At 37.2% G+C, this 27,228-nt stretch overlaps 1 protein-coding gene across 6 annotated transcripts in view; it reads right to left on the bottom strand.

The window, feature by feature from the left end:
* GOLGA4 (golgin A4) overlaps positions 1-27,228 on the bottom strand; it is a 112,673-nt gene that overhangs the window by 43,504 nt on the left and 41,941 nt on the right. For 4 of the 6 annotated variants that reach the window (XM_061127751.1, XM_061127752.1, XM_061127755.1 and 1 more), the window contains 6 exons: positions 26,350-26,406; positions 11,817-11,915; positions 11,330-11,459; positions 9,649-9,836; positions 9,279-9,362; positions 6,958-7,105 (listed from right to left, as the gene is read on the bottom strand). In XM_061127751.1, coding sequence (XP_060983734.1) covers positions 6,958-7,105; positions 9,279-9,362; positions 9,649-9,836; positions 11,330-11,459; positions 11,817-11,915; positions 26,350-26,406 — 706 coding nt within the window. The remainder of the gene's footprint in view (positions 1-6,957; positions 7,106-9,278; positions 9,363-9,648; positions 9,837-11,329; positions 11,460-11,816; positions 11,916-26,349; positions 26,407-27,228) is intronic. The other 2 variants (XM_061127754.1, XM_061127753.1) reach the window with 2 other exon arrangements.

The raw sequence follows: 27,228 nt of genomic DNA, 5'->3' as shown, positions 1-27,228 counted from the left end.
AAACAAAAATCTGTGAAAACATTTCTAGGAAAATGTAATCTACTTTAGGAATAGTCCTCTATCAGTTAAAAACACAGGGCAAACCTTATACTGCCAGCTCCTCACTTTCCCCTTAGACAAGGTTCTCTTACATCCATGGGAAGTAAAAACTGGACAAATGCTCACTCTAAGAGTTACATGAGCTCAGTAATCCAACCATTCATTCATCATATATTTATTAGATGTTTGCCATCTGTCAAGCATATGCTAGGCACTGGGTGATATCAAGAAAGTATTTCACAAAGACAGTTGAAGTTATAAGGTGTTGGGGGGGGGGGTGCAAAGTATAAAAGAACCAAGCCTCAAGCTAAGCTAGGACAATTGTGGCATCTGCTTTTGTCACTTCAGCATCCTTCCCTGCACCACCCTCAAAATCCTAACCAGTCATATTAATGACAGCAAATGCCAGAATTCTGAGATTCTAGGCAGCATTACTATTTTGCAGCACTGTCCTGGAAGATACTTTACAGCAAAAATAACAAGACCCACTCTACTCCCCCTGCAGGGAATAAGGAAAGAGGCAGAAAAGTGGAAAGGCTGGCAACCTCTAGATTAACTAAGAAGCTGAATAATAACATCAAGAATGAGTAGGTAAGCCAGTGCCTACTTCTTTATCCCAGCAAAAGGCTGCTAGAAATGCATGAGGTATTTAAAAAAAAAAAAAAACAAACAACCCAGCTAGTACTACGAAGTGAATAAAATGCAAATTAACAGAAAAAAACAATGAAAAGTTTTTATTTATCAGAATTCCCACCCAACCATCAAGCCTCTTTTGTGAATAAAAGCAAAAGTCTAGAGCAGCAGTTTTCCAAGTCTGATCTCAAAATCCTAGAGTCCTGAGACCCTCTGAGGAGATATGAGGCCCTCCTTTTTCCAAATACTTATCTGCATGAGGGCAGATGTTCTTGATATATTTCAACCAAATTAACATATCACAACAGACTGAAAGTAGAAACAGGCATGAAAATCCAGTTATCTTCTATTAAGTCAAACAATAAGATAAGCAAAGATGTAAAATAAGGTTTTTCTTCATATTAAATTGTGTTTTGGGAAATACAGGTAGATTTCACTAAAGCATTTATACTTACATATAATAGGTTTTTAACTGTTATTTTTAAATGAACTATTTTTAAAATTTCTTAGCTTTAATTTCTAATGTAATAAATACCAATCCATATTACCCACATAATAAAAAATCTTTGGAATCCTCAACAATCTTTAAGAGTACAAGGAGAATAAAAAATAAAAAAATAAAATAAAATATTGAGGAAAAAAAAAAAAGAGTACAAGGAGATCCTTGTGCCTAAAAAGTTTGGAAACCACCGGTCTAGAGTTTGCATAAATGAAAATAAAATGATACTACCACCCAGTGGCATAAACCAGCTAGTGCAATACTTGTAAGCTTGGGCCTTCAGAAATCTAATAAATAATCATATTTTGCAACAGAAATCTACTTTTCAAGCCACTTCCCAAAATACATAACAAAATTCACTCTAACAGATTAACTATGCTTTGACCTTTAAAGTTTTTACAGATCTATCCAAATTTTCACATACTCCTTACATTAATCATGCAAATTTATCTATCAAATATTTTGAAAACTTCAGGATGATCTTGAAAAATATTAGGCTAAAGCTAAGTAAATTTAATTAAATTGAAAATATGATTCTGTAATAAATGTGTTCCTCTAGCTGCTGATGCTTTCCAGTAACAGTGACAATTGCCAGGAACAGAAGTAAGTGCATATCTTTCCAAAGATATGGATGCACAGCTACTACTACAGGAATGTATCAAGCACCTACAAATATATGATTATTAAATAAACAACCTATTTTAAAATCTAATTCCATTTAAAATAATACAGTTTTTCATCAGGTGTTCACTCAGCGCCAGAATGTGTACTTACTATTTGCCTAAAATGGCACCCTTAAATTCTACTTTAATTCCTAATTTTTTGCCTGAGAAACATGGAATTTTCTTTGTAAAGCTTATACTAAGGACCCATGATAAGGAAAAAAAAAACAGCCCTTACCCCAGTCCTGTTCATACAAGGCTTGGGAAAGGCACCATGATTCACTTATTGGCATGTGTGGATGCACAAAAATAAGATGTTTTGTGAGACTTAAGACTCCAAGAAAACTCTGTGACAAATTATCAGCAACTAACAAAACACGTAAATACACATGTGATTTTTGTTTGTTATATAAATATGCATAAATCTTACACATTGTTTAAAAAGAAACTATTTTAAAGGGTTCTTCAAATAAATATGTTCCACTGAATGCCTTTGGTATTATCAGGCCTATACTATACAAATGAAAAGAAAAAAAACCAACTTATTTCCTGAACAAACACAACATGACAATAAAAAGGCAAACAATGTTATGAGTTAATCTACATTTTAAGTGCAGCCAATCATATAAAACACAGAACTTCAGCAAAAACAGGGTACATGAAAAGGAAACAGGGTTTATGAAAGTTAATGCACTCTGGAAACTTTCCTAAACCAAGCAGAATATTTTACTCGTTTTGCAGAATTGTAGGCAATAACAGTGGGGGGAAGGTGTTAATACTAGATGTGGGTTTTCTTTTATAATGGCTATATTTAAATAACTTAAAAATAACTAACAAAAAAGAGTAGAAATTTATGGGTCAGATTTTATCCTGAGAAAAAGTTCAAAGATGGAATAAGCTATATTATAAAGCTGTTATAGTATTATTCATAATAATGAAAATAGAAAATAATCTAAGTGCTGATCAACAGGGAGATGGTTAACGATGTACATGCATTGACAAAGCCATTAAAATACGTTAGTACATTAGCAACATGGAAAAGTTCTCCTAATGTAATGCTAAATAAAGAAAAAGTAGCATACAAAATTATATGGACAATTACGATTACAATTATATAAAATAAGGATTATGAAAAGACTAAATGGAAGTGTATTGAAACAACAGCGATGCGCTTTCATTTTCTCTATTTCCCAATTTGTTTTTTGTAATATACTACATTAATGATTAGCCAGCTATTCTACCTCCTATTTCAGTTAAAAACACACACACATGCACATACAAAATAGCCAAGACTTAATGTGAACTTAACATTCTGTACAGGTGCTGAACTGAAGAGATAATATTCTATACAATTAGTAATAATACCCAACACTTAAAAAACACCATTACATATTTAAGCTGAATCACCAGAATTCTCCAAAATTAAAATCTGGTTACTTTACGATATGACCATCTATTTTAAAATAATACCTGGAAAGGAATACTATCAACAGTGTTGTAAATGCTTGTAACAAAAATATTTATTTTTTGGCTTTATCGACTGATATAAGTAATTTTAACAACACAAAAGTGCTACAGTACTGTCCTTCAGAAAGCATGCCTAGCAGTTCCACTGTAGAGCTGAACTGAGTAAGTACTACAGGCTGATACATCATCAAGCAGGCGTGTTACCCGTACCCACAGTCTAGGTATTTTATGATAGTGTTATTCTTTTTAAAATCAGAGACTCTCAGATTTCCTTTGTCCTCCAACATATGAGAAGCATCACAGTTTGTCTACAAAAACTGTGAGAAGCAGTGCAATAGACTGTTTTCCAAGAAAAGTAGTGAGGATGTATTTGAGATGATTTGACCTCCACAATAAGTGTGCCCCCAAAATTAGTTATTTGTCTGCAAATACCCACATGTCAAGAACTGTTAAATATATGAACTAATTTTTTACAATAAAAAATGCACTGGAAGAGTTCAGATTCTTTGATAATTATTTTATGTACACACTTACTTCTAAAAATCTTAACCACATGGTCAGCTTTTATGTGTTTAGCCTCTGAATTTTAAATCTAAGAGAAAGACAAACATTTAACAGAGAAACTAAATTCTCCAAGCGCCAGATGATATTCATATGCTACTATAGAAACTCTACTTACTTTACAAAGACATTTTCTTACTTTTAGTACTAAATTTGGACTTCTCTGTTAATTGGAATAATCATTTATACGTAAACTAAGAACCATATTATATTTGAACAATTCTGTTCAGACTCAACTAAAACCATTAGATAAAATTCAGTTGATGCACAAAACTAACTTTCATTATAGATTTTAAAGGACAACCTTCTCAATACAGAATCAGTATGCTGCAATTTTCTATCATAAACCCAATAATTATGACTACAAATATAATTTCAAAAAGTCTATAAAAGCACTTATTGTTATACAAGACTTTCCAAAGTAAATATTTCTATTAAATAACTATAAATCTTAATTCTCTTTAAGTATTAATTTTAAATACTTTGACAGTACTATAAACAGATAAGTTTTTTAATTTATAGGCTATGAAATATTTATAAGCAGTTTTATGAAAATCATATTTAAAGACAAAATACATAAAAGGTACAAACTACCATGGATAAGCACAAGGAATACAGCCAGTATTTTGTAGTAACTACAAATGGAACACAATCTTTAACAATTATGAATCACTATGTTATATACCTGAAACTTATACATTAACTATACCTCAACTAAAAAATAAACAAGTAAAGACAAAATATACCTGAGTTTCAGCGAAGTAAGAGAAGAAGGGCTGTATTACAAAAGAGTTGACTGCAACAGCAGCCTGGGAAATTCTTATCCTACATATGAATTAACTGTATGTTTCACCCGACTTTCATTATTCACCCCATTTTACTTGTTATTCATGGGTTTCTATCCCCTCACAAGATACACCCCAATTTAAAAAGGAAATGTAACCCTTCACCAGCATTATTTTCTCTCGGCTGGTTACAACAGTCAACAAAAGCAATCCTAAAAATGAAAAGGCTTGACATGAGAAGCTGAGACTTTGCAGTAGGTTTTTCTGTTCACAGAAACCAGTGTTTAACAGCATGTCACAAGTCTCCAACTGCTTCAAGGAAGTTGTTAGAGACTATAACCTGAGAGATTTTTCTACTAATGCTCTCTAGAAGGAAATCTTCTTAGGTTTAAAACAACTGCAAGGAGACATTTAGAAGCACATCTAGTTGTGATCCAACTACCCCTCTCATTCAGACCCATTCCTCTCCATAAACCTTACAATCTGGTTTCTAAAATCATTTCTGAAACTGCATTCTAGGAACTGAATCCTCATGCAAATTAAAAGAAATTTTAAAAAATCTTCACCCCACCTTCTGCATTTTTGGAAATGCCTCCTTTATTCCCCAGAAGCCTAAGTGTCCACAATTCCTATGACGTCACAGGTTAAGTTTTTTCTTCTCTTCACCAAATGCAAGATTTCTATGTTAAAAGCACAGATGCCAGATGCAAAACGCCCAGATTCAAATCCCGACTATCCATTTAGTTTCTGTGGGTGAATCTAAGCAAGTTACTTAACTTCTATGTTCTTAAGTTTTCTGTCTCATTCCTTATTTGTAAAATCAGAGTAACAGTAATACACGTCATAGAAATTTTAAGGATTAAATACAAATACATACAGGAGTGAATACAAGCAAAGCATTCATGACAGAGCCTTGCATAAAGCAACTGCGGCCGTCAGCAGCAGGTACCCCCACTGCTACTACTACCAGTAAAGCAGTCTTTCAGAGAAATCAGCCTCTTCTGTAAATTGAACCAAAGACCTCAACCTTAGGCTAATGCCTCCAGAAAGACGCTCCAACTTCTTATTTCCAAATTCCTACAAGTCATTTCCATTTGGAAAGCTCATAATTGGCTCAAATTCAGAGAATCTAGGCAAACTCATCATTTCACTCCATTCCTCAGTGTCCCCATTCGACTTCCTTTATTTTGGCGTCATGTGATTCATTCGGTCTCCAAACCTTAAATCTCTGATGTCTTCTTAGACTCCTACCTTTCTTCTGCCCGTTCAAGCTGGCTGGATACCAAATTCTGCAGAATCAACCCCTCCTCTTCTTCCCAGATCCACCATCCTAGAGAAGGTGGCCAAAGCTCTCAGTTCCCAAAACCTGGGTTTCTACCTTTCCTCTTAAGTTCGACTCTGCACTTCGTTCCCTTTCTACATGCAACACTGGGTTCCATCACATTTATACTTTTCTATTACTGGTTTCCTAACATGGAAAACACACCAAAGTCTAACCTCAGCTACTCAAGCATCTTTACAGACTTAACAGTTAGTTCCTTCACAATCCAACTTCATTTTCCCACTTTAGCAAGAATGATTTCCAGCTGACACACACCCCACCTATGGTCACTGTGCCTATTTATGATTTAGAATCTGAAATGTGTGTTGCCCCCGCCTGTCTGTGTAGGCCCATTCTATTCACTATCTGAGGCCCAACTCAAAACTCCCATCCTCACTAACCTGAAGGTCCCATTCACTCTCCTCTCACCTCTTTCAAGCATCTCTCCGTTCCTGTCTTGCATTACTCAGTACCATACCCTGCTGAACACTGTGCTGGTCTCAACACTTCACAGCCTAGTATTTATTGGGTCAGGACATAATGCTGCTATGTATAATGCTGAATTATTCCATCATTCTATCAAAAAAAGCAAACTGTATCTTATACTTTTTTGTTTATCCCCAAGCATCCATAAGGTAGCAGTTATTTAGTATGTACCACACTGTGCCTACCTGGGCAGTTTCAAAATGTACACCTAAACTGATAGTCTAAGGCAGTGGTCACCAAACATTTTCCACAAAGAGTCAGAAATAAATACTGTAGGTTTTGCAGGGTTCTATATAATAGGCCAAGCATTAGCTGCATTACCAGCACAGGCCATAGTTTACCAAGCCCTGCCTCTTCTAAGGAACAGTCTACTGTGTCTTTATAAAAAGGCTCTACAGTTGAACATTTTTATCCATATTAAACTAATTTTTCTAAGTGTTGGTTAGTCAAGCACTTCACATGACTTGAGTTCTAACATAAAACAAGTAACCCCTGATTTCTTACCAGCTCTTTCAGACTTTTCTTTCTGTTCACGTAACTCCTCTCCCTGGGTAGTCATCTGTTTGATGCGAATGCGAAGTTGGGCAATTTCTTCTTCTTTCATTTCCAGGGTTTCATGCATCTGACGTTTTGTCTCTGCTATTACCATTCCCTAAATAGAAGTGCAGACTCTAAAGCGTTTGCATAACAAAACTGCATTATTAACAGCACATGACAAACTTAAAGGGCAGAAAACATAATGTTTCTTACTTAGTAGAGCATAAGAATTATTTCAATATTTCACAAACTGAAGTCTGCATCCTGCATATATACTACACTATGTACTACAATAACTTCAGTTACCTGGCACATCAAGGTATTTTTAATATAAAAATCATTTTAATAATAGTTTTTATCTTTAAACTGTTAAAAACACATTTTAGTTAAAAGATTTATAATCTTTTCATAAATGCTTACTATAATTTTCCCTATCTTAGTAAACAGTTTACAATAAATCAACAAAATACAGCCTTTTGTACTTGGCTCACAACCAACCACAATTACTGAACTGCGCTCTAATACAGGGGAAGACCCAAAGGCTGCCGAGAGTATAAGGTCACCGCTGCCATACTGGATGGACCGAGACTGTGGCACAGATCTACCTGGTTTTTCTCTTTCCTCTTGTGACAATCTCTGGTCCCAACACCACTCCTTATTACTGTCAGTGGGGCAATCCCATTCCTCCAATTTGCTAACTGCTATGTCTTCCCACTTTCTGGATAATCTACACAAGAAATGAAGGTTGCTGGGGGGAAATATAATCAAACAGTAGATGTTAAATCAGTCATTTGCAACTAATAAAAAAAAAAGTGCGGTTCAACTTGTCTCTTGAAAACTAAGACTGTGACAGCTAGTTTATGATATTAACAAGAGTATTACCTTACTTCTACGGTTTGTCAACTCTTGCTTTAGGGTCTGACTCTTCCAGATGGCTAATATTAATGAACAGATTAAAAACTAGGTAAGTGGGGTATTATTACACAAATTTCAAAATAAAATTGTGAGCCTTCAGTTTCCTCAAAAACCAACTCACAATGGAAAAAAAGAGAGAAAGAGAGAGGAGTGGAACCTATAAATTAAAAAAAGTCTTAAGAGTCAAAACGAACTGCAATGAAAGAACCTCATTTGGATTCTGCATCACAAAAAAGAGCAAGTGTATGAGACAAAAGGGAAAATCTGAAACTGCTGAGATAGTTGACTTATCAAGGAATTGCTATTAAATTTTTAGATGTGATCATGACAATGTCATTATATTTTTATAAAAATAAAAATAGTCCTTTATTTTAAAAGACACATTAAAATACTTATAGAAGAAATGGCAAGATTTCTTAGATTTGCTCTAAAACAATCCTTGGATGAGGATACTGGCAGCTGGGAATGTACAGATGAAACAAAATTAGCTGTGAGATGTTAAGTGTTGAAGTTGGGTGATGGGTTCACAGGAATTCCTTTTATCAATCTTTGTATTTTCTATAATAAATTTTCTCAAAAATTTTTTTAAACAAGGTCTTTATGAAGTTAATGAAATATAATCTAGTCAAGTGGACAGAATGAAAAGACTGACAATACATTTCAACAGCAGAACAGCTCTGACACTTTCTTAATTACACGGTCACTTAAAATCTGTAGTTTTAAGTACCAAACTAAAGAACATGGTGGATGGTGTAGAACTAATTGGAAGCTACTGGAAAAAAAAAAAAAAAGGACCCATCAACTTGGCACTGAAAAACTTTAGTCAAAACTGTTTGTTCATGAATTTTTTTAGTTGTCTTTGCTGCCATAGCTGAAGCTACTGTCCTGACTCTAAACTGCCAATCTCACCTATATACTCTAAAGTTTATTTGTAGAAAACTTTATTTATGTTAATGTATATATTACCACTGCATTATTTTTTGGACAATTTATCTGGGAGATTAATCTGTCTCCATTATATTTGAAAGACAATACTTATATCATTCACATTTAGTAATGCCTTAACTGTAACTAATTTAACTTTTCTCTAAAAAGTAGTTATGTACTATAAACAAATTTCTTTTGCAACAGCAGTCTAACCTAGAAATCAAACTGCTGACTGGATCAAGAAATTACAGATTCAGCTTCACATGATACAAAGCTAACACTAATAGTTATATAAATCTAGAAATGAAAACAAAGAAGTTTTTTCATGGAAGTAGCCAAAATAATTTTGGAAAGCAGAAGTCTGAATGCTTCCAATTGCTTCCAAAAATGAACTGGGGCGGGGGGGCCCTCGACAAATTTTAGTATCATAAGTTTTGTTGTTTTACCTTATCTTGTTCAAGCTGTTCAATTAAGTTCTTTGCATCACGCAACTGAGTGATAAGTTTAGTCTTCTCAGCCATATGAAGCTCCTAAAAAAATTTTAAAAATTCATTTCCATCTCTAATAAAGTTTCTTCTTATATGCGAACTCTAAACATTTTATCTAATTTGAATACTCCTACAAGCCTAGTAGGAGAAGAAAACACAGGATGTGTCAAAAGGACAGTCAACGGTAGACTCCCAGGGCACTTGGGGGCCCTCTCCACGTGGTCTACGGAGGAAGGGGCCAGCCTTCCAGAGGTGGTGCAGGCCGCGCTGGGGCCTGTGGATCTACCGTCACCGGGCTATGGTAAACCACACTCATTCGCTCTTTTACCTTCATCTTTTCTAGTTCTTGAAGTCTTTCATCCAGTTGTTCCTGCAGAGCTTCTTTTTCACTAGTTAACAGCGTACACTGTTCCTTATGTGACCGAATGGTCTCCTTACAGCGCTGCAGTAGGTTCTCCTGACGCTTAACTCTCTGCTGAAGTACTTCCACTGTTTTAGCAGAAGCTCCATCTCCCACTGTTAACAGTAAAGCAGCATAAACAGGGGCTGTCAGTAAGGAATCTGAGGACTCCCCAGGATTCCGTTAGTGCACAGGAATGTATGTTCATCCCAACACTTGACTATATTCTGAGCCACTCAGAGAAGAGAGGGGCGACCTTCCCAACTTCTACTTTGCTGCTATTTGTGTGACCTGTAGCTGAAGGAGTTGAGTAGTACATTCACCGTGGTTCCGCCCCAACCCAAATGACACACAGCACTCAAGAGTTAACTAATGTTAACTGAACCCACCCTCCTTAAAAGACAGTTTCATGGCCATTTTTCACTCTTTGCCAATGCCCCCTGTGTCTCATTGCCTACACCAAAATTATCTGTAAAGTATTCCTTCCAAAGCGTTCTCATCTCGTCCAGAGAGGAGTCCTGGCAAATAAGCTTTCTCCACCTCCTTACATTTATGAAAGACGCCAGGGAGCATTTCAGGAGCCCTTATAGGCTGGCTGCTCAGATAGATGGCTATTCAGCTCTTTGCTCTGGTGCTGGCTGGACCAAAAATTTTTATCATCAATTTCTTTGCAAGGAAGCTAGTAAATAAAAACTGGGAATTTTACTGAATAGATACCTCAAAGTCTCTAAGGCTAAGGTGGACTATAATTGGTTTTTAAAACAGAATTTAACTATTCTTTCTTTTCAGTTAGAAAGCAAATAATAGGGAAAATACTGGGATCTTTGAAAGTAGAAACATGGAAGCAGTATTACTTAAAAACAAAAAGTGACAAATAATGACAAAGAGCATATTCCTTAATCCTGAGTAGACCTGACCTTTTATATGAAGTCTAGTTACCTCTCTCAATAAAACAGTATAATGTAATGAATTTCAATGACAATGCAAATGTATGCTACTCATAGACTTTCAATAGTAAAACAATTACTATCTCCTGAATAACAGTAAACAAAAAGCCCAAAAAAACATCAAAAATCTTGCATCTGTTAAAAACAAGACAACAGGTCCAAGATGGAGGGTTATGTTAAGCCCCAAGCCACCAAACTGAGACTTAATTACAATTTTGACCTCTCCCAGAAATGGAATCTTAAGCCAGTTCAGCAGGAATCACCTGGTCAACACTAGAGAGGTCACATGCCTGACAGACCCCTGCCTCCTCCAAAGGAAAGGGACCTTGTCACAACCAATCCACTCTTTGCCACTCTAACTTCTTTGTCCCACTCTCTTCTGTCTATAAAAGTCTTTCATGCCTTCATTTTGTACAGCTCCCAGGAGCTCTTTTCAATCTTCTAGAGGGAGATGCTGCCCAATTCATGAATCACTGAATTATGACAGTAAGATCTTCTAAATGGACTCAGTTAAAATTTGTTTTTTAATGCATCTTTCTAGAAATATGAGGGTCAGGGACATTCTACTTCTACCTCAGTCCATGTCTATTAGTCCCTGCCCTAGAATCTCTCAACATCCTCCTCTAGTTTCTAACTTAACCTCCTGACAAGCTGAAGCTTACCTACTGACTCTACATCACTGTCTGTGTTCTCTTTAGTGACACCTTCAGCCTCTGGTTCCATCTGAGGGAGTGGTTTTGGTAGATCAGCATTCATTGGGCCATTTCGTAAGCGTTGCTTCAGCAAAGAAACCTAAAAACAAAAAAAGTTCTTCACTAGGGGGTTAAAAAAAAAACAACAGAAATTATGGCAGCAGTACTTTATTTAAAACAGAGAAGGGATAGAGTAAAGGTATCATTTTTGCTATAATGGAGGGAAAAAAATAAAAGTAAAAAATTTTCTCCCAAAACAACCAATTTTGGTATTTGCTATTTTCAGTGATAGCTTAGCCAGAAGACACAATAAATCAAAAATTATCCTTAAAACTGAGTTGAAAAGCAAAGAATTTTAAAAATAGGCCTTTAAAAAAAAAAATCAAGAACCTATCAGATATCCCATCAAAATCCCTTTATTTTCCTGTATCCAAAAGTTCCATACTTTTTTTTTTACCTGAGTCTGGAGAACACTGATATACTGATCTTTTTCCTCTAAAGATGCATCAAACTCCTCTTGAAGGTGTTTTTTTGCTTGTTGGTCCATTTGAAGCTCCTAAAACATAAAGGATTCACAAGCAGTTTTCAGTATAAAACAAAAAATATGAACCTGAAGTTTTTAAAACTTAAAAACTGATCAAGCCAGACTGTATTACTCTTAAGGTATAAGCAACAATAATTAGAGAATAATTAACATTTAAAACAGTAGTGTTTACCTCAACAAATAATTGTTTTTTAAAGAGTATAAAGATCCAAGAAGAGAAAGCATACTTTTAGACCTTAATCACTGCTGAACTAACAATTCTGTAGAAAGGATTTAAAAAATGTTACTTAAGATAAAGGTGTAACTTTATCCTACTTTAAGACATCTTACTGCCTGTGCTATCTTATATTCACTTGATCTAAAACTGAATTGCTATACAGTAAGTAAATAGATAATCAGTAGAGCCTTCCTTTTTCCAATACATGAAAGTGATCAATTGCCAAAATCAGAAGCTTCCTCAAATGAAAAGCTTGACCTACTGGATCACCAAACAGTGATATTTCAAGTTCCTGACATTACTCAAAATGCTGCTTTCCTCAGGTCATTGATAAGCATTCCTAACTAAATCCAATGGTCTTTACCTCTCCACTCAGTCTCTAACAATTACTTCCTCAAATGAGGTACCTGCTTTCTGCAGGTGCAGAGCTCCTCCCTACAGTCCTGTCTTTTAGACTTTCCACCATGTCCTTCATTGATTCTATCAGCAGCTATCCCTCTGGGCTCAGTTTCAAGTCCTCAGGGCTTCTCCCTGACACCAGCTCCATTAGAATGCTGGAGATTAACACCTGGAACATAGCGGATATTCCATCCAAACCCCTCTATTTTTCTAGAATTCATAGTATTCTCATTCTCTAAGCTCAAAATAGTCAAAGTCATATTTTATTTATCTTTGCTATCTCTGAATATAACCAAACTCTTTCAATACTTTCTCCACAATGTTTAGGTCCTTTTTCCCCATACATAACCATAATCCCAATCTCTAATAATTTTGAAGATTAATTTCCTTCAGTAGGCTTTCAGAGAAAATTCTTACCTCATGTTTTCATCTGATTTAATGAATCCCTCATACAACTCTGGAAGTTTTTCTTCAAACAGTGTTTTCAAGGACTCATAAGCAACGCCCTCTTCTTGAATTGTTTCAAATTTACTAATTCTCAAAACGCTGAGATACTAACTGTCCTCTCTTCCCAACAGCCTCAAGGTCTCCCAGCACAGGGACTACTCCCACTACTGGCTTGACCTTCCCCCAGAGCAGGAGTCTCCAAATGCTGGTCTTAAGATCAAGACATGGTGGAGGAGCCAAGATGGCGGAGCAATAGGACGGGGAGACCACTTTCTCCCCTACAAATCCATAGAAAGAACAATTGAACGCAGAGCAAACTTTACATAACAACTTCTGATCGCTAGCTGAGGACATGAGGTGCCCAGAAAAGCAGCCCACTGTCTTCAAAAGGAGGTAGGACAAAATATAAAAGATAAAAAGAGAGACAAAAGAGCTAAGAATGGAGACCCGTCCCGGGAAGGGAGTCTTAATAGAGGACGTTTCCAAACACCAGGAAACCCTTGCACTGGCGGGTCTGAGGAAAGTTTTCTAATCTCAGAGGGCAACCTGACTGGGAGAGAAAATAAATAAAACCCACAGATTACATGCCTAAAAGCAAATCCCAGCAGAAAAGTACCCCAGATGCCCGCATCCGCCATGGGGGCGGAACAGAGGGGGGCGGAACAGAGAGGAGCGGGCGGCATTGCTTAGGGTAAGGACCGGGCCTGAGTGCCCTGAGGGCAATCGGAGGGAGCTTTTGTGAGATTCCAACTTAAACTGTGGGATAGCAAAAGAGAGAAAGAAAATTAACGCCCGAACACACTGCCGGCTGTTCGCAGAACAAAGGGACTGAGCAAGTCCAGAGAAGAGCTAGCCAGCTGTGGACCGGCCCAGCCCTGCCGGAGGCAGGAGGCAGTGGGGAGGGGAAGGGGCAAACTCGGCCCCAAAGACGGCATCCCCTACCACACTGCAAACAGGCCTCCAGTTTCTAACCAAAGACTTCCTGAGATTCTGGATGGTCGACATGCGCTGGGAGGGTTGCGGCTAAACTCAAGGCGCATGCACCCGACCAGCGCAGGCGGAAACTGAGGCTGGGGCCGTGGAGGGGAGAAGGCACACGCACCCGGGGAGAGTGCGCCCGTCAAGCTCCTGGCTGCCTGAGCTGCTCGGGCGGGGAAGGCACAAAACGCAGGCGCAACCGAGTCTGCATTTTTGTGGAACACCCGAAAACTGGAACCGCACGCAACGCAGGGCCCGCTCCATATAGAGCAGCCGGGAGCCTGAGCAGCGAAACGGGGAAAGCAGCACCACCCCCTCTCCCCGCAGCGCGACGGAACTAGCTACCTGAACAAGAGACTACCTCCGCCCGCCTGTGTCAGGGCGGAAATTAGGCACTGAAGAGACCGGCAAACAGAAGCCAAATAAACAAAGGGAACCGCTTCAGAAGGGACCGGTGCAACAGATTAAAATCCCTCTAGAAAACACCAACTACACCAGAAGGGGCCTATAGATATCGAGAAGTGTAAGCTGGAATGAGGAGCTATCTGAAACTAAACCGAACGCACACTGACCGCAACAGCTCCAGAGAAATTCCTAGATATATTTTTACCTTTTTTTAAATTTTTTTTCTTTTCTGTTCTTATTTTTTCTCTTTTATTTTCTTTTAAAATTCCCTATTACTCCCCCATTACTCCTTAACTTTCATTTTCATATATTTTTACGATGTTTTTCATTAGGAAAAAAATTTTTTTCTTTTTTTTTCCTCTTATTTCCTTTTAAAATCCTCTATTACTCCTCTACTACTCCTTAATTTTCATTTTCATTTCACTATAACCTTGCAAAAAAAAAACAAAAAGAGAAGCCCTATTTTTAAACTGAACTTCATATATATTTCTAAAATTTTTTGTCTTTTTGTTTTTAATATTGTATTTTTAAGAGTCTAACCTCTACTCTAGATTTTTAATCTTTGTTTTTCAGTATGTGATATAAATTTTGGACATTTAAGAATCCAATATTCAGTTCCCATTTTTATTCAGGAGTGTGTTGATTACTCTCTCCCAATCTTGACTCTCTGTTTTCTACCTCAGAACACCTCTATTTCCTCCTTTCCCCTTCTCTTCCCAATCCAATTCTGTGAATCTCTGTGGGTATCTGGGCTATGGAGAGCACTTTGGGAACAGAGAACTGCGTAGATCTGTCTCTCTCCTCTTGAGTCCCCCTTTTTTTCCTCCTGCTCATCTCTATCTCCCTCCTCCCTCTCCTCTTTTTCATGTAACTCTGTGAACCTCTCCGGGTGTCCCTCACGGGGGAGAATCTTTTCACCATTAACCTAGAAGTTTTATTATCAGTGCTGTATAGTTGGAGAAGCCTTGAGACTACTGGAAGAATAAAACTGAAATCCAGAGGCAGGAGACTTAAGCCCAAAACCTGAGAGCACCAGAAAACCCCTGACTACATGGAACATTAAATAATAAGAGACCATCCAAAAGCCTCCATACCTACACTGAAACCAACCACCACCCAAGAGCCAATAAGTTTTAGAGCAGGACATACCACGCAAATTCTCCAGCAACGCAGGAACATAGCCCTGAACGTCAACATACAGGCTGCCCAAGGTCACACCTAACACATAGACCCATCTCAAGACTCATTACTGGGCACTCCATTGCACACCAGAGAGAAGAAATCTAGTTCCACGCACCAGAACCGATACAAGCTTCCCTAACCAAGAAACCTTGACAAGCCAATCGTCCAACCCCACCCACTGGGTAAAACCTCCACAATAAAAAGGAACCACAGACCTCCAGAATACAGAAAGCCCACTCCAGACACAGCAATCTAAACAAGATGAAAAGGCAGGGAAATACCCAACAGGTAAAGGAACATGAAAAATAACCATCAAGTCAAACAAAAGAGGAGGAGATAGGGAATCTACCTGAAAAAGAATTTAGAATAATGATAATAAAAATGATCCAAAATCTTGAAAACAAAATGGAGTTACAGATAAATAGCCTGGAGACAGATGGAGAAGATGCAAGAAATGTTTAATAAAGACCTAGAAGAAATAAAAAAGAGTCAATTAAAAATGAATAATGCAATAAATGAGATCAAAAACACTCTGGAGGGAACCAAGAGTAGAATAACGGAAACAGAAGATAGGATAAGTGAGGTAGAAGATAAAATGGTGGAAATAAATGAAGCAGAGAGGAAAAAAGAAAAAAGAATCAAAAGAAATGAGGACAACCTCAGGGACCTCTGGGACAATGTGAAACGCCCCAACATTCGAATCATAGGAGTCCCAGAAGAAGAAGACAAAAAGAAAGGCCATGAGAAAATACTCGAGGAGATAATAGCTGAAAACTTCCCTAAAATGGGGAAGGAAATAGCCACCCAAGTCCAAGAAACCCAGAGAGTCCCAAACAGGATCAACCCAAGGCGAAACACCCCAAGACACATATTAATCAAATTAACAAAGATCAAACACAAAGAACAAATACTAAAAGCAGCAAGGGAGAAACAACAAATAACACACAAAGGGATTCCCATAAGGATAACAGCTGATCTATCAATAGAAACCCTCCAGGCCAGAAGGGAATGGCAGGACGTACTGAAAGTAATGAAAGAGAATAACCTACAACCTAGATTACTGTACCCAGCAAGGATCTCATTCAGATATGAAGGAGAATTCAAAAGCTTTACAGACAAGCAAAAGCTGAGAGAATTCAGCACCACCAAACCAGCTCTTCAACAAATGCTAAAGGATCTTCTCTAGACAGGAAACACAGAAAGGTTGTATAAACGTGAACCCAAAACAACAAAGTAAATGGCAATGGGACCATACCTGTCAATAATTACCTTAAATGTAAATGGGTTGAATGCCCCAACAAAAAGACAAAGACTGGCTGAATGGATACAAAAATAAGACCCCTATATATGCTGTCTACAAGACACCCACCTCAAAACAAGAGAAACATACAGACTAAAAGTGAAGGGCTGGAAAAAAATATTTCACGCAAACGGAGAACAAAAGAAAGCAGAAGTCGCAATATTCATATCAGATAAAATAGACTTTAAAATAAAGGCTGTGAAAAGAGACAAAGAAGGACACTACATAATGATCAAAGGATCAATCCAAGAAGAAGATATAACAATTATAAATATATATGCACCCAATATAGGACCACCTCAATATGTAAGGCAAATGCTAACAAGTATGAAAGAGGAAATTAATAGCAACACACTAATAGTGGGAGACTTTAATACCCCACTCACAACTATGGATAGATCAACTAAACAGAAAATTAACAAGGAAACACAAACCTTAAATGACACAATGGACCAGCTAGACCTAATTGATATCTATAGGACATTTCACCCCAAAACAATCAACTTCACCTTTTTCTTAAAGGCACACGGAACCTTCTCCAGAATAAATCACATCCTGGGCCATAAATCTAGTCTTGGTAAATTCAAAAAAATTGAAATCATTCCAGTCATCTTTTCTGACCACAGTGCAGTAAGATTAGATCTCAATTACAGGAAAAAAAATTGTTAAAAATTCAAACATATGGAGGCTAAATAGCACGCTTCTGAATAATGAACAAATCATAGAAGAAATCAAAAAAGAAATCAAAATATGCATAGAAATGAATGAAAATGAAACAACAACAACCCAAAACCTATGGGACACTGTAAAAGCAGTGCTAAGGGGAAGGTTCATAGCATTATAGGCTTACCTCAAGAAACAAGAAAAAAACCAAATAAATAACCTAACTCTACACCTAAAGCAACTAGAGAAGGAAGAAATGAAGAACCCCAGGGTTAGTAGAACGAAAGAAATCTTAAAAATTAGGGCAGAAATAAATGCAAAAGAAACTAAAGAGACCATAGCAAAAATCAACAAAGCTAAAAGCTGGTTTTTTGAAAAAATAAACAAAATTGACAAACCATTAGCAAGACTCATTAAGAAACAAAGGGAGAAGAACCAAATTAATAAAATTAGAAATGAAAATGGAGAGAGCAACAGACAACACTGAAATACAAAGGATCATAAGAGACTACTACCAGCAGCTCTATGCCAATAAAACGGACAACTTGGAAGAAATGGACAAATTCTTAGAAAAGTATAACTTTCCAAAACTGAACCAGGAAGAAATAGAAGATCTTAACAGACCCATCACAAGCAAGGAAATTGAAACTGTAATCAGAAATCTTCCAGCAAACAAAAGCCCAGGACCAGATGGCTTCACAGCTGAATTCTACCAAAAATTTAGAGGAGAGCTAACTCCTATCTTACTCAAACTCTTCCAGAAAATTGCAGAAGGTAAACTTCCAAACTCATTCTATGAGGCCACCATCACCCTAATTCCAAAACCAGAAAAAGATGCCACAAAAAAAGAAAACTACAGGCCAATATCACTGATGAATGTAGATGCAAAAATCCTTAAGAAAATCCTAGCAAACAGAATCCAACAACATATTAAAAAATCATACACCATGACCAAGTGGGCTTTATCCCAGGAATGCAAGGATTCTTTAATATCCACAAATCAATCAATGTAATACACCACATTAACAAATTGAAAGATAAAAACCATATGATTATCTCATATGCAGAGAAAGCCGTTGACAAAATTCAACACCCATTTATGATTAAAACTCTCCAGAAAGCAGGAATAGAAGGAACATACCTCAACATAATAAAAGCTATATATGACAAACCCACAGCAAGCATCACCCTCAATGGTGAAAAATTGAAAGCATTTCCCCTAAAATCAGGAACAAGACAAGGGTGCCCACTCTCACCACTACATAGTTTTGGAAGTTTTGACCACAGCAATCAGAGCAGAAAAAGAAGTAAAGGAATCCAGATAGGAAAAGAAGAAGTGAAACTCTCGCTGTTTGCAGATGACATTATCCTCTACATAGAAAACCCTAAAGACTCTAACCAGAAAATTACTAATCAATGAATATAGTAAAGTTGCAGGATATAAAATTAACACACAGAAATCCCTTGCATTCCTATACACTAACAATGAGAAAACAGAAAGAGAAATTAAGGAAAACAATACCATTCACCATTGCAACAAAAAGAATAAAATACTTAGGAGTATATCTACCTAAAGAAACAAAAGACCTATACATGGAAAACTATAAAACACTGATGAAAGAAATCAAAGAGGACACAAACAGATGGAGAAACATACCGTGTTCATGGATTGGAAGAATCAATATTGTCAAAATGGCTATACTACCCAAAGCAATCTATAGATTCAATGCAATCCCTATTAATCTACCAATGGTATTTTTCACAGAACTAGAACAAATAATTTCACAATTTGTATGGAAATACAAAAAACCTCGAATAGCCAAAGTAATCTTGAGAAAGAAGAATGGAACTGGAGGAATGAACCTGCCTGACTTCAGACTCTACTACAAAGCCACAGTCATCAAGACAGTATGGTACTGGCACAAAGACAGAAATATAGATCAATGGAACAGAATAGAAAGCCCAGAGATAAATCCACGAACCTATAGACACTTTATCTTCGACAAAGGAGGCAGGGATATACAGTGGAAAAAAGACAACCTCTTTAACAAGTGGTGCTGGGAAAACTGGTCAACCACTTGTAAAAGAATGAAACTAGAACACTTTCTAACACCATACACAAAAATAAACTCAAAATGGATTAAAGATCTAAATATAAGACCAGAAACTATAAAACTCCTAGAGGAGAACATAGGCAAAACACTCTCCGACATAAATCACGGCAGGATCCTCTATGACCCACCTCCCAGAATATTGGAAATAAAAGCAAAAATAAACAAATGGGACCTAATGAAACTTAAAAGCTTTTGCACAACAAAGGAAACTATAAGCAAGGTGGAAAGACAGCCCTCAAATTGGGAGAAAATAATAGCAAACGAAACAACAGACAAAGGATTAATCTCAAAAATATACAAGCAACTCCTGCAGCTCAATTTCAGAAAAATAAATGACCCAATCAAAAAATGGGCCAAAGAACTAAACAGACATTTCTCCAAAGAAGACATACAGATGGCTAACAAACATATGAAAAGATGCTCAACATCACTTATTATCAGAGAAATGCAAATCAAAGCCACAATGAGGTACCATTACACACCAGTCAGGATGGCTGCTATCCAAAAGTTTACAAGCAATAAATGCTGGAGAGGGTGTGGAGAAAAGGGAACCCTCTTACACTGTTGGTGGGAATGCAAACTAATACAGCCACTATGGAAAACAGTGTGGAGATTTCTTAAAAGACTGGAAATAGAACTGCCATATGACCCAGCAATCCCACTCCTGGGCATACACACTGAGGAAACCAGATCTGAAAGAGACACATGCACCCCAATGTTCATCGCAGCACTGTTTATAATAGCCAGAACATGGAGGCAACCTAGATGCCCATCAGCAGATGAATGGATAAGGAAGCTGTGGTACATATACACCATGGAATATTACTCAGCCATTAAAAAGAATTCATTTGAATCAGTTCTAATGAGATGGATGAAACTGGAGCCCATTATACAGAGTGAAGTAAGCCAAAAAGATAAAGAACATTACAGCATACTAACACATATATATGGGATTTAGAAAGATGGTAATGATAACCCTATATGCAAAACAGATAAAGAGACACAGATGTACAGAACAGTTTTGGACTCCATGGGAGAAGGCGAGGGTGGGATGTTTCGAGAAAACAGCATCGAAACATGTATATTATCTATAGTGAAACAGATCACCAGCCCAGGTTGGATGCATGAGACAAGCGCTCAGGCCAGTGCACTGGGAAGACCCAGAGAGAACGGGTAGAGAGGGAGGTGGGAGGGGGGATCGGGATGGGGAATACATGTAAATCCATGGCTGATTCATGTCAATGTATGACAAAACCCACTATAATACTTTAAAGTAATTAGCCTCCAACTAATAAAAATAAATGAAAAAAAATTATAATAATAAAAAAAGAAAAAGAAAAAAAAAGATCAAGATATGTTTTTCTTAGATCTAAAGATCTTTCAAAAAAAAAAAATAAAGATCTTTCATCTAAACAACTGTACCTTATCCTGAGACTATGTCCTTCCTCATTGTTTTTTATAAAAAAAAAAAAAATTCTTTCATGAAATAATGACAATAAAAGAACCTAGATCCTTATTCTCAATGTCCTCACTTGAAAAAAACAAAAGTAGCCCTAGGACAAGTCTCTTGTTCCCCATTTCTGGAAGGAAATGAAAGGTAGTTTCTCAGTCCATGAAACCCTAAAGTCTGGAAAGCACTGTCCCCCATGAACCGGCATAGGACAATTCTTTAATGTGGAACAGCTGTGCGTCTCCTTAATAGCAATGCAGTCCTTTGCTTTCTTTAAATTTCATTTCTTCCAAATAATTTTCTACTTTCTACCATACCAGACCCTGTTACATGGCATCTCTACCAGCCCACATTAACTTCTGTGATTTATACTTCTATAACACTTTTCAGGTTCTGAATGTTTTATCTCCTCATCTTAAGAAGTCTTTGCATACAATGGAAACAATTTTTAATCATGTCCCCTCCTCCTGCCTCTTGCTACCTTATTCTACCAATAAAAGCTTCACAAATAATAGAGACTATAGTTATAAAGGAACTGTCTACTTACATCTGGACTACAGCCTACAGGGTCGCTAGCCAGTTGTCCACCACCACTGTAACAGGGTCCCACGAGCTCCGGAACTGGACCCAGCACCAGGGGTTACTTTCCACTTTCAGAAAGTTCTTCGGATTAGATCCTTAGGGTCACTAGGAACAACCCTAATCCTTCTTCCATGTGACACTACTTCCAGACTCTGAAGCCTGATTTCTCTCCCAATAAATCTCCTCTCCACTATCCACTAACTCAACAAATGATGCCACAATTCACTGTCACCCAAGCCAAAAGTGTTGGAGTCAATCTTGACTCCTCTCTTTTCCCCCATTTCCAATCACCAGCAAACCCTCTAAGTAACAGCAAGTCTGACCATTTCCCACCACTTCTATCCCTACCATCACTCCTGCTACCACTACAGCTGTAAGATCTGTTGACTGGCTCTCACTTCCATTCTTATCTCCCTATAACAAATTCTTCAGAGTGTAACCAGTGTGTGACCACTCTCTAAAGGCCTCACTCAACCTTCAATCCTTTATGCTGCTTTATTTCCCCTAATAGAACTGTTTACTACCTAACAGTGTGTTATATATGTATGCATATATGTATGTGTGTCCGTGTCTTACCCACCAGAAAATGAGCTTCATTTGGTCAAAGACTTTGTTTTATCCACCCTTATATATTTGGTGTCTAGGAAACTTATCTTCGATGTAAAGCTACACTATTTGAAATTTTTAGCACAATAATAAATGGCTCTGTACCATTACTAAACATAACAACCAATTCAACAACTGTCCTATTGCTGGCCATTTGGACTATTTGCAAATTCGGGCAAATCCTGGAATTAACATTGTTATGCATAAGTTTTATAAGATCTTTCTGATTATTTTCCCAGGTATTCTGATGAGTGGAATGTATCAAATACCTTTAACTTAGAAAAACCTTTTGGGTAAAAGTGCCATATTATTTGTCCCTCAACAAAGTGCTAAATGTACCCTCTTTCTAGTAACAACAGAAAGGGACTGAGAAGAAACAAAGCCTGAACTTCTACTCAGCCCAAGACTCCACATTTCTAGTTGACCTCTAAGACATGTTACAGAAGTGTTAATATTCACAAAACCATGTGTAGGGGTCAGAGGCCATGCAGTGGAGAGGCTGGAGGAGGTGCAAGTACAACAGCCGGGCATCTTTTCCTTCTGGTGAACGTTAACTATACTTGTAGAACAAATACACCGCAAGAGTTAAAAAAAAAGAATGTATATGTAATGGTTTATGATCTAACAGCATAGATATGGAAAATGATATTTTAAATAGTGGAAGGATTGCAATAGCATATAAAAATGCATTTAACTAATTTCAGTAATCATAATTGATGACGACAGTATTCAGTTCAGTCACTCAGTCATGTCCAATTCTTTGCAACCCCATGGACTGCAGCAATGGATGCCAGGTCTCCCTGTCAATCACCAACTCCCAGAGTTTACTCAAACTCATGTCCATTGAGTTGGTGATGCCATCCAACCGTCTCATCCTCTGTTGTCCCCTTCTCCTCCGGTCTTCAATCTTTCCCAGCATCAGGGTCTTTTCAAATGAGTCAGCTCTACCCATCAGCTTCAACATCAGTCCTTCCAATGAATATTCAGGACTGATTTCCTTTAGGATGGACTGGTTGGATCTCCTTGCAGTCCAAGGGACTCTCAAGAGTCTTCTCCAACACCACAGTTCAAAAACATCAATTCTTCGGCACTCAGCTTTCTTTATAGTCCAACCCTCACATCCATACATGACTACTGGAAAAACCACAGCTTTGACTAATGGACCCTTGTTGGCAAAGTAATGTCTCTGCTTTTGAATATGCTGTCTAGGTTGGTCATAAGTTTTCTTCCAAGGAGCAAGCGTCTTTTAATTTCATGGCTGCAGTCACCATCCACAGTGATTTTGGAGCCCAAAAAAATAAAGTCTGTCACTGTTTCCAGCAGATGCCATGATCTTAGTTTTCTGAATGTTGAGTTTTAAGCCAACTTTTTCACCCTCCTCTTTCACTTTCATCAAGAGGCTCTTCAGTTCTTCTTTGCTTTCTGCCATAAAGGTGGTGTCATCTGTGTATCTGAGGTTAGTGATATTCCTCCTGGCAATCTTGATTCCAGCTTATGACTCATCCAGGCCAGCATTTCACATGATGTACTCTGCATATAAAATAAATAAGCTGAGTGACAATATACAGCCTCGACGTACTCCTTTTCCTATTTGGAACCGGTCTGTTGCTCCAGGTCCAGTTCTAACTGTTGCTTCTTGACCTACACACAAATTTCTCAGGAGGCAAGTCAGGTAATCTGGCATTCCCATCTCTTGAAGAATTTTCCAGTTTGTTGTGATACACACAGTCAAAGGCTTTGGCATAGTCAATAAAGCAAAAGTAGATGTTTTTCTGGAATTTCCTTGCTTTTTCGATGATCCAGTGGATGTTGGCAATTTGATCTCTGGTTCTTCTGGCATTTCTAAATCCAGCTTGAACATCTGGAATTTCATGGTTCACATACTGTTGTTGAACCCTGGCTTGGAGAATTTTGAGCATTACTTTGCTGGCGTGTGAGATGAGTGCAACTGTGCAGTAGTTTGCACATTCTTTGGCATTGCCTTTCTTTGGGATTGGAATGAAAACTGAACTTTTCCAGTCCTGTGGCCACCTGATTTTTCCAGATTTGCTGGCATATTGAGTGCAGCACTTTCAGTGCATCATCTTTTAGGATTTGAAATAGCTCAACTGGAATTCCATCACCTCCACTAGCTTTGTTCGTAGTAATGCTTCCTAAGGACCTCTTGATTTTGCATTCCAGGATGTCTAGCTCTCAGTGAGTGATCACACCATCATGGTTATCTGGGGCATGAAGATCTTTTTTGTATAGTTCTTCTGTGTATTCTTGCCACCTCTTCTTAATATCTTCTGCTTCTGTTAGGTCCATATCATTTCTATCCTTTATTGTGATCATCTTTGCATGAAAGGTTCCCTTGATATCTCTAATTTTCTTGAAAAGATCTCTAGTCTTTCCCATTCTATTGCTTTCCTCTATTTCTTTGCACTGATAACTGAGGAAGGCTTTCTTATCTCTTCTTGCTATTCTTTGGAACTCTGAATTCAAATGGGTATATCTTTCCTTTTCTCCTTTGCCTTTCGCTTCTCTTCTCTTCTCAGCTATTTGTAAGGTCTCCTCAGACAACCATTTTGCCTTTTTGCATTTCTTTTTCTTGGGGATGGTCTTGATCACTGCCTCCTGTACAATGCCACGAACCTCCATCTGTAGTTCTTCAGGCATTCTGTCTATCAGATCTAAACCCATGAATCTATTTGTCACTTCCACCATATAACTGTAAGGGATCTGATTTAGGTCATACCTGAATGGTCTAGTGGTTTTCCCTACTTTCTTCAATTTAAGTCTGAATTTGGCAATAAGGGGTTCATAATCTGTTATTTCAAGTCTGTGAGGTTTATAATGTTGGGATTAAGGTAAATGAGCAATTTTGGATCTTCTCATTTATCATCAGGTTCTTCCAGAGATGAAATGTAAGGAAAAGAAACGGATGAAGAAGACAAGTAAATTTAGAGCGACTTAAAAGATACATCAAAAAAATGTTTACATAGGCAAGACTATAGCATCTTGAGGTATACACTTAGGTGATAAAACCTTAAAAGAAATACAAGGAAATACATTTAAGTTAGAATAGCAGTTACTTTTGGAGAAAGAGAAGGCGCTATGAACGGGCTGGGAAGCCCAGAGGAGCTTTTGGATGGCCAGCAACATTCTCCTTCTTGATCATGGTGATGGCTACACAGGGGTCACTACATACATGGAAGCTATATTTTTGTCATGATTTTCTACATCTATTAGAGTTTATGATTAAAAGATGGTAAATGCTTATGATAAATGACATAGCAGAGACTTAAAATGCTGTTCTCTAACCAATTTAAGCCAATATTTTCCAAACTTCTTAAGGTAGGACAGAAACAGAAATTAGCAAAGCATGACTCCAAATGATAAATATTTGCCTGGATTCTGATAGTTTACTGTAAAAAGTACACCTTCCCCCCCAAATTACAAGAAACATAATTTTTGTTTTACTTCACCAAAAAGGTAAAAAGGTTGCTGGTTAGGAAAAAAACAAAAAGAAGCCTGAACTACCTAAGAGACAGGCTAGCTTTAGACGTTGTCACTGACTGTCTATGCAGGCAAATTATACTCTGTTGTTAAATAAGCCACTCTCATGTCATTACAGGAACATCTTGGAGATATAATGGATTCATTTCAGACCAACACAATAAAATATGTATTGGAATAAAGCAATACTTCTGGTTTCCCAGCGCATGTAAAAGTTGTGTTTACACTACAGTCTACTTAGTGTGCAATAGCATAAAAAAAGCACATACCTTAATTCAAAAAATATTTTATTGCTAAAAGATACCAACCATCATCTGATAACACAGGATAACACATCTGATGATACAGATAACAATCTGTAAAAATGCAGGATCTCTGAAGCACAGTAAGTTACAATAAAAAAAGGTCTACCTCTAATTTCACCAAAATGTATCTTAGGGAAGCCACATAAATAAAAACTAAAAGAACTGACCCCTGGTCTTGTAGGCTGATCTGGCTCATTTTCATTATAATGGCGTACATATGAAACTATCCCAATACATAAAACAGTCCTGATAAATACGAGAAATTTAGTTACTATTCTCAAAGTACTATTCTCCACTTACCTCTCTTAACTCTCCAATCCTCCGAAGTGCTTTATCCTGACTCTGACTTAATATACCCTTTAATTTAAAAGGGAAAAAAAAAAAGCTGGTTCAAACAACCACATGACATAGTAATGAAAAGCAAGTTTAAAAGATCACAAATCACTGAATTTTCTTTCCAACACCCTTTACTTCTGCAACTATGCAATCACAACTCTCTCCTGCCACTTAGTGGTAGACTTATGTACATTTAGAAACAAAAAACCAGACAATTCAAAGAAAAACAAGTAAGGTACTCACAGAACTTAGGAATAAGATGACCTTTTGAGAATGAGCTTATGGAATATTAATAATACACTGGATTAAATCAGAACTATCCCCCCACTTCTATAGGCCACATGTTTAAGAAATTATCAAACTAAATACTTTATGTGTAATAATCTAATTTTTATACTTGTTATGGACAATTAGAATAGTGAAATCAGCAACAAATAACTAGTGTTACTATTCTCAACTGATTATATTCCAAACCAAAGTCAGATAATTTAATGTTGTACTCAAATCAGACTATTATTAATGGCAGATTAAATATTTTAAAATAATATACATGGGGAAATAAAGTTTATCAAAATTCACTTTACAAATAACTTTTTGGTTACACAATTAATGTCTTTAAATGGGACAAGACATTAAACTGTTTTAAATAACTTCTATAGTAAGAATGAACACTATCTGATTTTATAAATAACAGCACCATCTGAACTGGAGTGATATTTCCCCTTAGCTCTGACATGTGAATTATCACCTGGGATGCCTGCTGGGAAATTTCTGGCCATGAACAGGATGAGAGAGAAGGGCAGAAGTAAGTTACCAGGACTATAATCACTCCTCCTCTCCACA

This window comes from Dama dama, chromosome 24 (assembly GCF_033118175.1).
Source record: "Dama dama isolate Ldn47 chromosome 24, ASM3311817v1, whole genome shotgun sequence".
Classification (NCBI taxonomy): Eukaryota; Metazoa; Chordata; class Mammalia; order Artiodactyla; family Cervidae; genus Dama; species Dama dama.
The sequence above is the reverse complement of the archived record's forward strand: the minus strand, read 5'-3'. Positions and strand labels throughout refer to the sequence as shown.